The sequence below is a fragment of the Nesoenas mayeri genome (assembly GCF_963082525.1).
Source record: "Nesoenas mayeri genome assembly, chromosome: 1".
In the NCBI taxonomy this organism is placed as follows: domain Eukaryota; kingdom Metazoa; phylum Chordata; class Aves; order Columbiformes; family Columbidae; genus Nesoenas; species Nesoenas mayeri.
Window position 1 is genome coordinate 38036884 of NC_137541.1, and position 16025 is coordinate 38052908.

A 16025-nucleotide genomic window follows, 5' to 3' on the forward strand; every position below is an offset into this window, starting at 1 on the left:
CCTGCTGCTGTGCTCCTTTTTTCACCAATTTTTTTTGTTGTTTTGGTTTGGTTTTCCCTTATTTCCATAATAAACAAACTTTTAGGAGCCTGAAAATATGGCCGAGGAGACAGCAGCTTAGGCTACCTGTTTCCAAGGCATTTGGATAGAGTAGGAGGGTTTCAGCTATAATCCACCTGAGATGAGCAGGACTGAATGCACTGACAGAAACACAGCACGAAATTCAGAAACACATTATTGAAGTTACACCCACAAATACACACTTTAAGCTGGAGAGGGAATAGGTGTAAACCACACTGACAACATTTTGGCAGCTCTTCCAGCTCCTCCCTGTACCCACGCCACACTTGGAGTGCATTAAGGCACATTCACATAAGCACCTATCTGTATACCTGTGCAACCTGGTGAACTGGATGCAGGAATAAATTTGCCTAAAAAAACCCCATAAATGTGTCTTAAAAAAAAAACCCTGCATGGTTATTTTCTAGCTGCATTGTTTCTGTGGTGTAGCACCCTGGATTCCAGTGCCTGTGGAGGGAAACAAGCACCACCGGGAAGGAGCTCACACAGGAGCAATAAATCAGCTTATACTATCAAGCAATCAACTGCAGCCTTAAGTAAACTAGTTCAGTGTATGGACTAATTTAACTCATTAGTTTCATTCTGCAGAGTTGAAGGCATAAAACTGTACTTGACTGAACTAGGATAAAGGGACACAGGTCATGTCTCCTTCACGACATTGGCATTATAAAAGGATTTGGTGACCCGAGAAGGCCACACTGGTCACTGGTACTTAATTTGTTATTAAGCCTCTTTGTGTTAATAACCCTATTTGTATTTCTGGTTCAACTGATGACATCCGAATAGAAATTATAAAAATAGAATTAAAATTAAAACAAGACCTGTAATTTATTTTATGTAACAAGGGATTGTATGTATTTCACTGAGTGGAAACTAAGTCCAGAACAAGAGTGGCTCAAGTCCAAGCACCTAATCCATTCAAAGAAGAAATAAATGCACATGCAAACACACAGTCTCTTAGGTACAGTTATCAAAACCTGAATTAACAGTCTTATGTTAGCCTACAGTTAACTGCAAACAGAAAAACCTCCTGTTTCCACACATCTTTCTGCACAAGTTTTTAGTTTACTTACAGCACTCCACTCACCAACAGATGCAATTTCTTTGTGAAGAGAAAAGCTACTGTATAGCCAAGACACTTGCACACAAATACCTGGAGGTTTGGCTCTCCCAAGTACAAGGCAGTGAGGGACACAAACTTAGAACAGCCTGAAACCACAAGCTTGTCATCTGCACTAATATGAACTCTCACAATTAAAAATCTAAAAAATAAAGAAAAAACCAAAAAGCTCCCTCTTCAGCCAAGATTTTGCTGTGTGCTTACGCACTCTTGGTCTCTGAATGTCATTGAGGGCACATCTTGGAACGACACACAGTACACAGCTGATGAGCAAAGAGCTTGGATTCCCTTCCCCTGCAGCTTCACAAATGCCACAGGGTACTCGTCATGCAGGCAGACTGCATTAATTCTGCAAATATATCCACTTGTTCGGTTCAGCACAACAGTGCCAAAATACGCATCTAGAGGATGCATCTCCACTAACAAAAGGAGCAGGAATCCTTGCTCTCTCGACTTCCTCTGGAGGTGTTTTATTCACGGTTCAGTGAAGTGCAGGGTAAACTGCAACCATGAGCAGAATGCTATTTAAAGGCACTTATAGAGGTCAGAACTAGAAATGTGATGGTAAACAGGACAAAAATGAAACAAACAGCTAGTTTCCTGGAAGCAAGCAAAAAACTAAACACATCAAGGGAAGATTGATGTCATTCTATTAAACAAGAGTGAAACAAAATGAAATTGAAGGAATGGTTTAAGTTTGTATCTTGTTTCTCACATGTAGCAAAACAATATCAGTGTAGAGTCTACCAGGACTCATATAATCCTACTAAATAGATTGAATCTGGGCAGAAATTGAGTTAGGAAACAAGAATTCACATTGCTTTGAAAGAAGAATCAACAAAACTAATTATAAGCTGCCTCCTACTCTGCCGTGATACATAGAGTCAACAAGTAACACTTCTGAAGCCAAATGCAAGAACCTGAGGCGCGAGGTGGCTGCAATGGACACGCGGTGCTCTCTTTGACCACCAAACTTCCTAAATACACAGAGATCCTGAAGGTGCAGCTGGTTTGATCTGGTTCCCCCAGGCTGTCAAAGCAAACAGCCTGGTCATCTCAGGTGGATTCAAAAGGAAGAATGCAACCCACACTCTTCCTCCTGTCCCTCCTACCAACTAGCCCTGGAGCCATCCCAGCTTAGATCTCCTGCCACAGTTCAGCAGGGACAAAGCGCTGCTCAACCCCATCGTACACTGGGTGGGGGCAAACCCAGGGCAGTTTGGGATTTAACATCGTATCTTTTAAATATTTATAAAACATATACACAAAACTCTACAACCCTTAGGAACCCGGGGAAGGGAAGGGAGCATTGAGAACACAGCACAAGGCAGGCAGCAGGAGCATCTGCTTTCGGATTCCCAAGAGAGAGGAGGAGGAGAAGAAGAGAGAGAGAGGTTTCATATCGTTAGATTAGAATGGAAACCACAGGGCAGGAAAATGCATTCAGATTTATTTTTTTCCTAAGGTGGAGGAAGAACCCAAGAGTGAGTGAGTGGCCTCCAGAAAGATCCGTTTCCTTTGCTTCACCATCAGATCACCAAACTGTTGTTTTTCCATTATTATGTGAATACCAGGTGCTTCGTGCAGCTACACCCCACTCAAACACTGGGGCCTCCCATTTTCATGCTAAGCAGGAATAATCTTGCATTCTTTTAAAAACAGGAATTATTTTGGGTAGAGAAGGATGCAAAGATACCACAAAATTACTCTTTGGGTGTTTTCTCATTCTGTTCAGATTCTGTCCCATCCCTCACACAGGCTCTCAGTTTTGCAACTGCTTTTTGCTAGAAGATGACAAAAAAGCAGTAGAAAACTGCATGGTCAAGGACTGGAAGTACATCTCATTGGATTGTTTTCTTTTTTCATATATTTATTAAGGGTTCGGGACAAAACTCATCAAGGAACTCTTCAGCAATAATTTCTGTTTTAACTGAAAACCAGAAGTCTTGGGCTTTAACAAGTGCACACCAAGATACTTTTCATGGCCATAAATCAAGTCTTCACAGAAAGCCTTCAATGTTAGCGTTGCCTAGAAGGGCAAGGGCAGCTGTGGGCGTATAATACAGGGCTGTATAGATGCAAGAGAGAGTGAAGTTCACATGTGGAGGGGAAAACACTGCTCTGGAAAGCACAGGCAGTGAGGGATGAAGGCTACAGCTCCCCACTTTGCCAGGCCAGTTATTTTTGCTCTTTCTTTTGCAATTACATCCAAACAAGTAGGGATTTGACAGAGGCCAGAGGTTATTCCCAAAGCCAAACAGAAATTACTGAAATCAAGAGTAATTCACTGACAGCTCTGGTCCATAAATATCAGAAGAAAAGCAGAGAGCAGAATCACTATTTACAAACTCAGTAGAGGTGATTGTTTTGGTAAAGAGTATAGATTTCTATTCACAAATGGAAGTAAAACTCTCTAACTAAGCTATCTAGACATTTACTTGTTCAGTCTGTTTTATTAAACAACATAAATGTGGTATTAAGCACAAACAAAGGATGGGGAAAAGGCCGATACTCATTTATTTTGTATACAGATCAACCTCTTTCTGGTTTCCAGCTAATACAGAGACTGAAGAATTTCAGAATGCATCTTGGGCAGCATGGGTGGAAATTTGCAGAGGGCTCTGAACAGGAACATACCCCAGAATACATGTTGAAGCAAAGAGGCCACCTTAAGACTGTGAACCTCAAATCCAAGCGAAAGGCATAGACTCTAAACCGAAACTGCTTAGCTGAATTGCAACTTCAAAATCTCTTGTGTGCATGCACACATGTGCGCACACGTGTGTGGGGGGAGGAGGGGAACTTTGTTTTAATTGAAAATGGGAATCTTAGCATTGATTAAGTCAAGCAGAGTATAGACATGCACTGTGCAAGCTTCCCCCATAGAGCTTTGGCAATGCACCTCGCTCCTGACCTGCAAAACTCCCTGCTATTCCAGTGCTGAACCTCCTGGGCAGAGAGAGAATCACATCAATTTGTCATTGTGGTGATACTGGTTACGTGATGAGAACCAATTGCCAATTAGGACAAAGATCACTGAATCTCTCTGCAGCTGACCTGAGCAACATTTGAAATCTCATCTCCAGAGAAATAAATTACCACTAACCCTCACCAAAACCTCCCTCTTAATATAACTGTACGAGGAAAATCGGCGTGTGAATGCAAATTCAGTGGGGAGAGTTCCACATGGGACAGGGCAAGGGGAATGAGGATTCTTATATTAAGCATCAAATATCTCAAACATGAAAGGCTGGTATCTCAGAAGTGCCGAGAAAGTCTGCAAAATTCAGTAAATAAAATCCTTTCATATACGAGATATGACAGTTTTTCTGTAGAAGTATTTTAACGTAACAAAAAGGTGGTTGGGGGATGGGTGGGTTAAGCTTTGTTCTTGCATTTTCCCATCACCCAAAGCTATTATACACCTTATTCTGCCTTCCCCAGGGGGCACCCATTGCTGTGCAATGGGAACAGGTTGGTATGAGGGCTCAAGTGACTGACTCCCTGTTTGTTCAGAAGGGTGGGGAAATTGATCCCACATTACAGACAGGAGTCCCTAGGAGCATTTGTACATGCTGCCCAGAAATGACCATGCTTAGAGTCTGGAGTCAGAGGGAACAGGAGACATCCCCCAAAATAGCTTTTCCCTTCCCCCATCATGCTAATTCCTGCTGATCTCTGCAGAGTATATTCTCTAGGCAATGAACTGCCTTTTACTCTGCAATCAAAACAAGAGAAGCGGGTACAGAAACAGGACTTACCTTGGAGCCACGCTCATTAAAGATTATCTCTACATCAAGGATTTTGCCGAATTGCTGCAGAGAGACAAGGAGAAAAAATAAAAATATTTATTTTTGGCATTCTTCCTACCTTTTGGAGTCTTGCTTAGTGCAAGAAAGGAGGTGAGAATATCTCCATTTCTAGTGTACAGGCAAAGGCATAAAATTTCACTGATGTGACCCAGTTCTCTCAGGTTAGGACATGTGGATCCTCTTGGTCATAGATCCCAGTTTTTTTCACAAAAGTCTAAAGGAAGAAAAACAATCTCCAGAAGAGTTTTAGGGATCTGAGGTGTCTTTCATTTTCCCCCTTTTAATCTAAATAATTCTTTCTTCCCTCATTCTACTACTTCATCTAAGACATGGTTATATGATTTAATCTCAGAAATCTAACAACATTCTTCAAATGTAATTCAGCACTTCATCTTCCTCCTGAAGTGGCTATCACAAAGAGAAACTTAACAGTGACGTCATTTCTCTGGAGAGGATGGTCACATCAGACTCTCGATCTTTTAGATTCCAAACCCTAAATATCCTTTCCAGTCCCTCACCACACTTTAATTTCCAAGACTCCAAACCTTCGGAAGAATTGATGGCAGATTCAGAAACCACAAAAATAACCAACCCCCAACAGTTTGTTTTTCAGAAAAACATAATTCAACTTCAACCGGCCACATACAGCAGGCTGTCAAAAACCCATGCAAGTTTATCACGTATGATACAATTCTGACCTCAGCGTGGAGACCCCAAGGAGAGCAAGGCCCCACTGCTCTGCGCTGTTTCAACAACTGGTTCCAAAGAGCTCCCCACTTAGCACAAATCAAAAGTGGGTAACAAGAGCTACAAGCTAGAAAAAAGATTTACCACACCCTGTGGAAACATGTACAGATCACATCCTTTACCTTAGAACACATAAAATATTTTAAGTGAACTGGCCAGATTCAAAGCAGTAACCTACAGGTAAAAGCATCACCACTTTAACAGAGCCCTGCAATGCTGTCCCCTCAATGTTGTATTTCCAAACTGGAGGTCTGCTCTCCAGAAAGAAAGGCTTAAGATCTCATTTTCGGGAGCATATATACAGCGCAGTCTTTGTTCTAGAGACGCATATTGTGCTCAGACAAATGCTCTGAGTATTTTTCCTATCCCATTATTTATGAAAGCTTCCATCAACACGGTTTTGACCTCACTGCTTGCAGAAGATTTAAAGGTGGTACCAAATGAAGGAAGGGTCAACAAGGAAAGGACAGTTTCAGTTAGGAAAGATGATGAACACAGCCTTCAGGAGACTCTTCACTTTGCCACAGTGCTCTTAATATAATATTTGCCAAATTTTTTAAAACTAACATTTCCATTTGGAAGAAAATGAGTAGAATGTTCATTCTGTGGGTACCCTGCTTGAAAGAGTTGTGGCCCGATTCACAGACGTGAACATTTACAACCGTGAGCCATGATGACTGAGGAGAAGTTCTGAATATGTAAAGCAATAAAAAGCTATTAAGTCCCTTGAACAAGTATTTCACAACTGTCTTTAAGCAAACATAATGCTTCCAACAATTTTAGCTATAGTTTCTGTCTGCTTCCATTCTCCATTCTTAAAAAGGAGATAGTTGTATTCTTTTATAAATGTTGGTTCACAGATGTTGTTTTTACTGTTCTATTGTTTAAGGACAATACTTGATCTTCTATTCATCTCAAGAACAATGGAATTCACAATATCCCACGTTACACGAAATTTGAATAATGCTAATGTAAACATCCATTTTCCTTAAAACCTCAACATCAACAGCTTAGGCTTGATCCATGCTGGATCCAATCCTCTTTGACCACTGCTGTGCCAATCACAGCTAAAATATATTTTCTATTTCTATCCCATGCTTGGTGTGGGCTTGTCTACAAAGGAGATTGCCCATTGATTGCTTTTTGTTGTCTTTGTTGCATATGGCTTGGGCACTGCCATGAAAGGAATCGGGAATGATTGCTTTCTTGGTAGACTATTTCAGTGTCATTACACAAAAGGGGCTGAACCAATTTAACAGTTCATGGCTGCCAATGGGCTGCCCCTACTCCCTTAGAATCATAGAACTATTTGTGTTGGAAGGGACCTTCAAAGGTCACCTAGTCCAACACCCCTGCAATGAGCAGGGACATCTTCAACTAGATCAGGTTGTTCGGAGCCCTGTCCAGCCTGGCCTTGAATGTTTCAGGGATGGGGCATCTACCACCTGCCTGGGCAACCTGTTCCCTTGTCCTTCTGTGTCTGGTCTTAATAGCTTCCTAAAGCTGGCTCCAGTTTTCATTCTCACCTGTAGATAAACTGATACAGCTCACCAATCCTGTGAAAAACTAGCCCAACAAAAGGAATGAATACAAAGTTTTTGATGGTTTACTAATCTGAAGAGGCTCAAAAGGTCAGGTGAACATTAGGGCTCCAAGCAACAAACAGGAGCGGAAAGCAGCACATCCTGACCAAGAGCAGATCTGTCCTTGCCAGATCAGCTCAGCTGCCTGGCCTTGCCACACACGCTGAAACAGTCTGACTCTCGATAAATGCAAATGCCAAGATTATTTTCAGAATCTTCAAAGCCATCAAAAAATCACCATTTTCTACCTCATTAGAATCATCTTGAAAGAGAACAAACTGTGCAGCTTCTGGTGCACAATTATACTGTGCCATCCTCCCCTTTCTCCACACCCAGCTGGGCCCGGATCCTCGGGTATCGCTGCCAGCGCAGCCGCCAGCCCCGTTCGGCCCAGCTCACCGCACAGGGTTTCCACACCAGCGGGAAATCCTGTCTTGTGTGTTTAATTCCTCGTGGCTGACAAAAAGCTGGCAGTGACACAGAATGCAAGTGCCCTGACCTAACTCCATGAGAGGCCGCAGGGCTGCCTCCCTGCCCTGTAGATCATAGAGGTGTGTCATTTCCTAGGTGACAGAATTAAGATCACCAAATCTTGTGGCTGCAGCATGCACAGACTTGACGTCTACTGCAATGGGCTACATCCACCTATGCAAAGTGCCCCAATCTCTTTTCTACCTAGGAGCTGTGACTGTTTGAAGAGGCAGGATGGAAGGACCTGCTTGGGAGAGAAGGAGCAGTGACAACAGGGGCCAACTGATGAGCTGAGGTTTGTGCTGGGGAGGGGTTTTCTGCTCCATGAACCTCCCTGGAAGAAAGCAGCACGGCCGTGAGGCAACAGGACATGTGCTGGGTTCTTCCAGACTCTGCCGCAGCCATTGGCACAACTGCTCTGACAGCCCCTAACATCATGGCTCTTGTCCTCACTGCTGCAGTGGTTACAGCAGGTCCAGCACTGGAGGCACTTTTTTTTGGTAGTGTGCCAGAATTTTTCCTGAAGAATGAAAGCAGGAAAAAAAGCACTAGTTCATTTTAACGGTTTATATCTCCTTCAAAGCTGAATCTAATTTAGTGGAACATAAAAAGGCACTTTGTTCTCTGATGGTGCTTCCCCTACCAAATGTCAACAGCCTACAGCAAACAATGGAAGTTTTAAGAGATTCTTAATGAAAGGTCATAATTTTTGTATGGAAAATGCTAGGCCGTCTAAACACAAGGGTCAACACCAAGTGCCCCCACAGTAATTTTTTAAAATCATATATACAGGCATGTTTGTATTTTCCAGCAGACAGAGGGTCTGGCCAAATAAAACGAGATCCATACTTAGGTCACACATAAGGACTAAGCCTCTAATCTCTAACCTTGAAGACATGAATCACTGTGCTTGCAGACTCGATTTGTTCACTTAATGATTACCAAGAACTTCTACTTACAACCCTGCACGGCAGCAAGGGAAAAAAATCTTCAGCAGAGTTCACAGCCTCTGAAGAAGACATTGCAGGATCACACATCCCAAATGCTCACTTCCATGTCCAAAAAGCCAGGATCCCTCATCACATGTCAGGTGAACCACTCGCGCACATACCGTATGATGGACAGAAATACACACACACTTCAGTCATGCCACGGCATAGGAGCTATAGCATCTTTTTTATATCTTTGTGCTCCATTCCCTGAAGTGGCCTTGTACAAGCTTTTAGCTATTTTTCTGTAAAGCAGGTAAATGAGAATCATCTCTGCTACAGTGGTAGCAGGGTCTGTTGGAAATAACAGCTTTAAGAGGCATAAAGATATTAACAGACATCAGCTATGACCAGAACCCAATTTTCTTGCTTGAACACGATGTACCTTACCATAGATGCAAGGGCATTGTGCAAGGAAGGGTATATCACGCTGCGTGTTTCTTTCTACCCAGATGACACGAAGGCAGCAGATTTTTCCAGCAGAGGCCATAACTACATTACATGTAATAAATTTGAGAGATCTGGCACCAGAGAGCTTTTGCCTTCCAAGGCACTGACAGTTTGGTAGGGCCCCTCCTGCAGGCTCTGTTCCAGCTGGCCCTGCTGCCTCTCCCTGTCTACAGCTTTCAAAATCAGCTCCAAAATATGCCAGACAACTTAACCCTAAAGATGCAAACAACAGGAGTACAAGGCAAAATCTCTAGAAATCAAGGAACAACAAAAGGTAACATAAGCCACCATTCAACAACCTCACATCCCTACAAGAGAACTCTGTATGCCCAAGCAGCTTTGCACTGGGCCCTACAAAATTCACTGAAAGATGAGTGCAGTGACCCAGCTAAACCTCAAGGGTGCCAAACAGTCTATTCTCAAAGACCATCGAAATACAAAATAACCAGGGAACCACACTCCTATGCAGGAAACCACTTCAGGGCCTTAGGCTTAAGGTGCATGAGCAAGAGCATTTCATATGCAGAGAGCACCCGTACCCCAGCTCCACGGGATGTACTTTCAGCTGAAAACAGCTGTCTCCACTGTAGTGTGTATTAGTCAGTGCTTAGTTACGGCAGCCCAGGGTCTGCCAGAGCTATGCTACCACTACATTGAACTTCCCCACCTAAAGCTGAATCACATATCTTTAAAATAGTAGGGTCAACCCTACTACAGCCAACCCTGTTCAGTCAAGCTACACCAGCACATTTTGTTAACAGAAAGATGGAAGCATCAAGGATTTATAAACCAAAGCACTTCCACAGTTTACCAACTGAACAGACAGTAAACAAGCACCAACAAGCCCTTGTTAGGGTTGACCTGTTGCCCAACACAACACAGATGTTTTCTAAGAAGCCAGACTTTAAAAGGAAGCCAGATGAAGAGTACAGATTTACAGACTGCAGCCATCCCAGCAAACAAAGTGACGAGGAACATAGTTTCTCAGTCATTTGTTATACTCTGACTCACAAATAAAAGATTCTCACACAGAACAGCAAGATGGAGGTGAACAGTACAGCAGGGTTCAGTTCCAGAGATCTTAACACCAGGCCAGCTTCCAGGTCTACACTTACAGCTCCTTGTTCCTGCCTTGTGCCATCCCCAGAGGTGTGACTGAACTGTAACCTGGTACTGCTGCCACAGAAAAGGTACTTGGACTCACGCCCACAAAAGCAGCATACATTCAAAACTCAATTTGAGAGGACTCAGACATGTAGACTGGATGTATATAAAACTGGGCTATAAAAGACAACTCCATGTAATTTTACCCAAGCCTTTCAGGCAAGTAAATCCAGCTAGAGCACAGCACTGTTTCCTAAATGACATTCAGCCCAGTCTCAGTGCAGACTCTTCTGGTAACTCACATGAAAACAAACAAATCTTAGATAAATGTATGATGTAGTCACTGCTGCCTTCCACCAGATGGTCACTACAGAAGTTTCTATGTCCTCTGGCATCAGCACACAGCTTTTGCAGAGCAAGACAGACAGCGCAATAGCTGCTGACAGCTGGAGCGGCACCAGCACCCTCGTGCAGAAGCACCATGGTCCCCAGCGCAGCCCTTCAGACAAGGCTGGATGCTCAAGTAACAACGAGTACACAAGTCCTTTGCAAAAGGTGACTCCAGAAATTGCCCTGGTGAAACATATCAGTGTAAACAGCAGCATCTCCTCCAGCTCTAAGCAACATCAGCAGTAACAAAGTCCTGCCCTGTGACAGGGCTGGAGCGCTCTCTCATCGCAGGAAGAGTCACAAAGAGGCCACCTTGTGTCAGAACGTTTGTCCACCAACACTGGCACATCAGACTTGCTATGTGTGATGAGTGGTCAGTATTAGTCAGAGATTAAAAAGTCTAAAATACATCTTGATATCCAGAAGGCAGGATTTCATCCTTTAGATGTCCAATCCACTCGGAAAGCAGAGTCCCTTTCAGCAACTTTCCTACTGCTGTATTCAGGCCTCGCTCCATCAACACCTGAAGGTCAGAGCTTCTTAGTCTATCATATTACTCACCTACTTACCTTAACACCTAATGAGCAGTTTTCTGCTGTTGCCAATACTCGTGTATCATTAATTACTTGTGAATTTTAATTTATTTACTGGCCAATACGGACTTAAAATTCTACCAAATTCTTGGTGAGAAAGAGTTTGTAGTCTAGCTTGTTATTACTTTAACCTCAAACTATAGGCTTATGGAGGTGTTTTGCACTCTTGACATCAAAATGAAATTGGATGAGAAATTATATCCACTGAGATATTTTAGGAAGTGCAAAGTGCCAAAATGTTTCCCCAGAGGCTGAGATCCGAAGGCTACAAGAGCTTCCAAAAATATCTCAGCTCCCAGAGCTGTGTTGCTTGGGTCACACAAAGCAGTGGTCTATGGATAACATACACTATAAAGAAGCCCACAGTAGTGATACAATAACAACAGTACCTGCCTTAAAATCTAGTGTTAAAAAAAGTACCTACCATTCTGTCATGTTTAATAAATGAAGTTACTAATAATGTCATTGACTGAAGTTATTAAATGTGACAGAATGGTCACCTCTATATTAAACAGCTATGCATTATCAGTGTTGTAGTTGATAACACACAAAACCCCTTTACTGATTGGGCTGATAATGTTCCCCACCAGAAACAGTTAACAGCCTACAAGTAGCCATGGATTGAATATGTTGTAAAGAAGGCAACATCTCCACCTGAAGCCAAAGCCTGAGAGAATTCACACCCTGTACTGTGCTATCCCACCTTCATCTGCAATCGTCATCAACATAGTCCTTATTTTTATCTTACACCATCTCCTTTTTTAAAAATAGTTGAAGTTTCTTGAGCAAAGAGCATTTCACCACAGTAAACTCTGAGAATCTTCAAGTCTGACTCCTTGTATTGTTGCTCTCACAACAGATAAGAAGGACTTAGTGCACAGAAACATATAGGAACTACCAAAACAATCCACTTGGCTTGTTTTTGTGGAAGCAGTTCATGGCTCAGCTTGAGAACAGATGGATTTTCCTCTTGCATGCAGTCCAACTTGGCCTCTATCTTCCCCAGGAGACTCCGAAGTCCATCTGACTCTCAAGGGCAGAACCGCCCGAAGTACCTCAACTAGTTCTATACTGGGAGGAAAAGTGTTTCTTGAAGCCTAAGAGGGAAGGACTGAAGCTATCAACCATGAGATACAAGCACAGACACAATCAAAGCACAGAGTTGAAAGGACTGGAAATGTGTTGAGTGAAATATGAGCTTTTCTTCTGTATACATAGTCCAGTAATGAAGGGGACAGCCTACCAGCAGTTATGGAGAAGACTACTACCATCATGTCAGAGTCCTTACACACACTAGACAAAGAATGTTCCTCAGAAACCGCATAGTAAGATTTTGAAAAGAGTTTCTAACTTCTTTTCAGCACTGACGGCAACTCTTCTGTACCCTTGAAAGCTGTTCCATTGCTTAAATTAGCCAAAATTACTAAGAATTTTTCTTCTATTTCAAAGTTAATTGTGTTTAATCTCAGCTTCCAACTGGAAAATCTTGTGACTGTAAACAAGACCTAAACCCCCTATTAGTAGGTATCATCCATGCCTAAGCACCTGTAAACAACAGACATGCCATCCACCAATGTCGCTTTAATAAGCTGAGCAAATCATGTACCCAACACAAGCTGGTCTTGGAAGTAAACAAAACCATGTAGTTACAGCCTTCTCAAATTTGAACATGAGCAAGACCACAACCCTCCTTCAACCTGGTATCTGCCTTTGTATTATTGAAGCAGCCATCCTCAACAATCGCTAGTACTCTCCAAAATTGTGTTTTCCAAAGAAAGCTTTCCATCCTGCAAGCACAGTCTGGTTTCCACATATGCAGTACACTGCTCTGAGCTGCATCAAACCTGGTTTTGTCAGATTTATCATATGTTAACCAGGTTTTTCAAGTCATTCTCTAACAGTAACCTTTCTCTTTCCTCCTCCTCAAATAGTTTTTTAACTGCAAACCTTGCCAGTAAGGTTTTAATAGTACTGTCTCCATGGGTTGATACAGATCCTGAACAGAACACTGACTGAAACAGACCCCTGGGGAAACTGACACGAGAAACAGTCTTGATCACTGATATCTCCCCAATAACTACTGCTTTTTATTATCTGTCATTAAAGAGGTTTTTGATTCCTCTAATGTTGTGCTGTGTTTATTTGAGATAAGTATTCTTTTTCTTAAAAACCAACATTGGCCACTTGGATGAATTAAATTGGCTGAGCAATGTTCAACTATATCAGTACTGCTTTGTACAACCTTGTCAAAATAGACAAGACAGTATTTGTCTGCAAAGATGTATATTACTTTACACAAAGTCACAGTGAATAGATATTTAAGCATTTTGTCAGATGCTAATATTTTTAAAACTTCCCCAAAAATATTTTTATCTTAAATCAATACATAGATAGTTTGTAGCTCTCTGGGTCACCCTTTTCAATTATTTTCAACAGTAAATCTTGATGGGCACCACTCCAGCCTTCTGCAACTCCCCTAGCTTACAAGTATTGGCTAAAAATTAACATTAATGAAGAAAAGAGCTCCTCGTTTTGACTGTCGCCTTTGGACGTACCTTATCTACATCTGCTGGGTTTTAAATATTAGCAAGTACTGTCTCATCCTCTTTTGTCATAAATTATTTACAAAACCAGATGTGTTACAAATACCTCTTAAATCATATGCACAGCAAGTTTGGTTTGTTTTTTTTTTTTTGCTTTTTGTTTTGTTTTTTCATAGTTTTTCTGTTCTTGGTTTGGTTTTTCCTCCCCAAAAAATGCACAACTATTTCCTAATTTTATATTGTACTGGCACCTAGAGCTTTTCTCTGCATGTAAAAAATCAACGTCTTTTCCTCTGAACCTACATCACTGATATCTCCATGATTAGCACACTTTCTTTTTCACCTGTTTCTTTAAGTTTGCAATCCTATTCACTACCATTTACTTCCTCCTCCTACCTAACATGAAGAATGCTTCGTGTCTTATTAACACAGCTTCAGTGACTGTGGAATCATGCCTTTTTGGCCATCAGTATCATTTTGTTTAATACTTTATAGCTTCCATTAACACTTACCTTTTAAAAGTACCTTCCCAGGCAGTTATCCTGCCAATTGTTTAAACGTGAAGAAACAGACTTTTCTGAAGCTCCTTACATTACTGCCTGATGCCATATTCTGCTTGCACAAAGTAAATACAAATAACAATCACCGGTGCCTAGGCAACCATAGGGTTTCAGGTCAGCTATTAACTCTTCCTTATCTGCTAGAACAAGGTCAGCTATTGATTTATTCCACAGAGGGCACAAAACTATGTGCATTTAAAAAATGACTTATTCCTTCTAGGAGCTTTCTGGAAGTCTTTTTATTGGCGTCATGAAACGTCAAGTAAATATTACCTGTTTTAAGCAGCCTATTGTATTTGCCTCCCTCTAAAAAGCATATACATAAGGAAATGTTTGTTCCATTCCTGAGGATATCTCAAGGACTTGTTAGAAACACATAATAGGTAAGAGATGGTTTCAAACAAGTAACTTCTTCACAGTGAGGGTGCCAGAGCACTGGAACAGGCTGTGCAGGGGGGTTGTGGAGTCTCCTTCTCTGGAGACATTCAAAACCTGCCTGGACACCTTCCTGTGTAACCTCATCTAGGCGTTCCTGCTCCGGCAGGGGGATTGGACTAGATGATCTTTCGAGGTCCCTTCCAATCCCTAATATTCTATGATTCTGTGAACTTGAATTTGTCAGGAAATCCTTATGTCTGCAGCTCTCAAAAACAGTGAAAGTTAGAAAGGAAAGCGTTACGTAATATCCATTTAATCACACATGGGACAACACATCTCAACTCCACCTCTACTCAAGCCTGGATGAAAGCATCAGCTAATGTTCTGTGCCCCAGGACTGGGCTGACCTCTCACATGCTGTTCCATCCTCAGGGGACTTTCTTTACTCCCTCCTTACTATCACATTTATTTCTTCCTCCACGACTCTGCTGTCTACCCAATTCCTCTCCTTGTACACTAGCTTGGGAAAATCACTCCAGGCAAGGATTTTGAGTCTCTCAGATATGACGTTGAGGAGATGTGACCTGACACACAGAAGGCAGAAGGAAAAGATGGGGGTTACAGGCCAGCCACAGCTGAAGACTCAGACAACCCCCTGTAGGAGAAAGGGTAGGTTTCAGTGAATCACCCAAGGGAAAGCATCCTGATCCTGAAAAAGAAATAGGAGCAAGGAGGATTCCGAGAGAAATGCTCCCCTGCTTGAGGCTCTGAGCATGCTGAGAAAAGCAGCAGTGAGAGAAAAAGGAAGATCTGCAAGAACCACTGATTATTTCCTTGGCAAAGAAGCTCTCTGTTACAGGAAAATGGCACGTGGGCTTTTTTTATGTCCCCAAAGATAACTGCTCTTCTGGTGGGCACACCTATCAGCAAACACAAGGCCAAGTGAACCAACAAAAGGTTCTATAGGGATTATACAACTTATCCCAGTTAAAATTACATGAGTGTGCTGGGACTGGAGATGATGCTTACGGAAAAAAATAAACCAAAACCAGATAACTTGGGGAAAAACAGAAACAAACTCATACTATGTATTTCCCCAGCCCTTCTACGTACAACCATTTGTGCACCATTTGGGCCGAAAAAATGCACGGGAAACCTTAATGCAAGCAATTTGGCTGCATTTTGTAGAAGTCACTTCTCAGTA

General features: G+C 42.1%; 1 protein-coding gene across 1 annotated transcript in view; it reads right to left on the reverse strand.

Moving 5' to 3' along the window:
- RBFOX2 (RNA binding fox-1 homolog 2) overlaps window positions 1–16025 on the reverse strand; it is a gene marked incomplete at its 5' end in the record, with an annotated part of 167551 nt that overhangs the window by 26385 nt on the left and 125141 nt on the right. The window contains one exon of the mRNA XM_080349804.1: window positions 4963–5016. Coding sequence (XP_080205930.1) covers window positions 4963–5016 — 54 coding nt within the window. The remainder of the gene's footprint in view (window positions 1–4962; window positions 5017–16025) is intronic.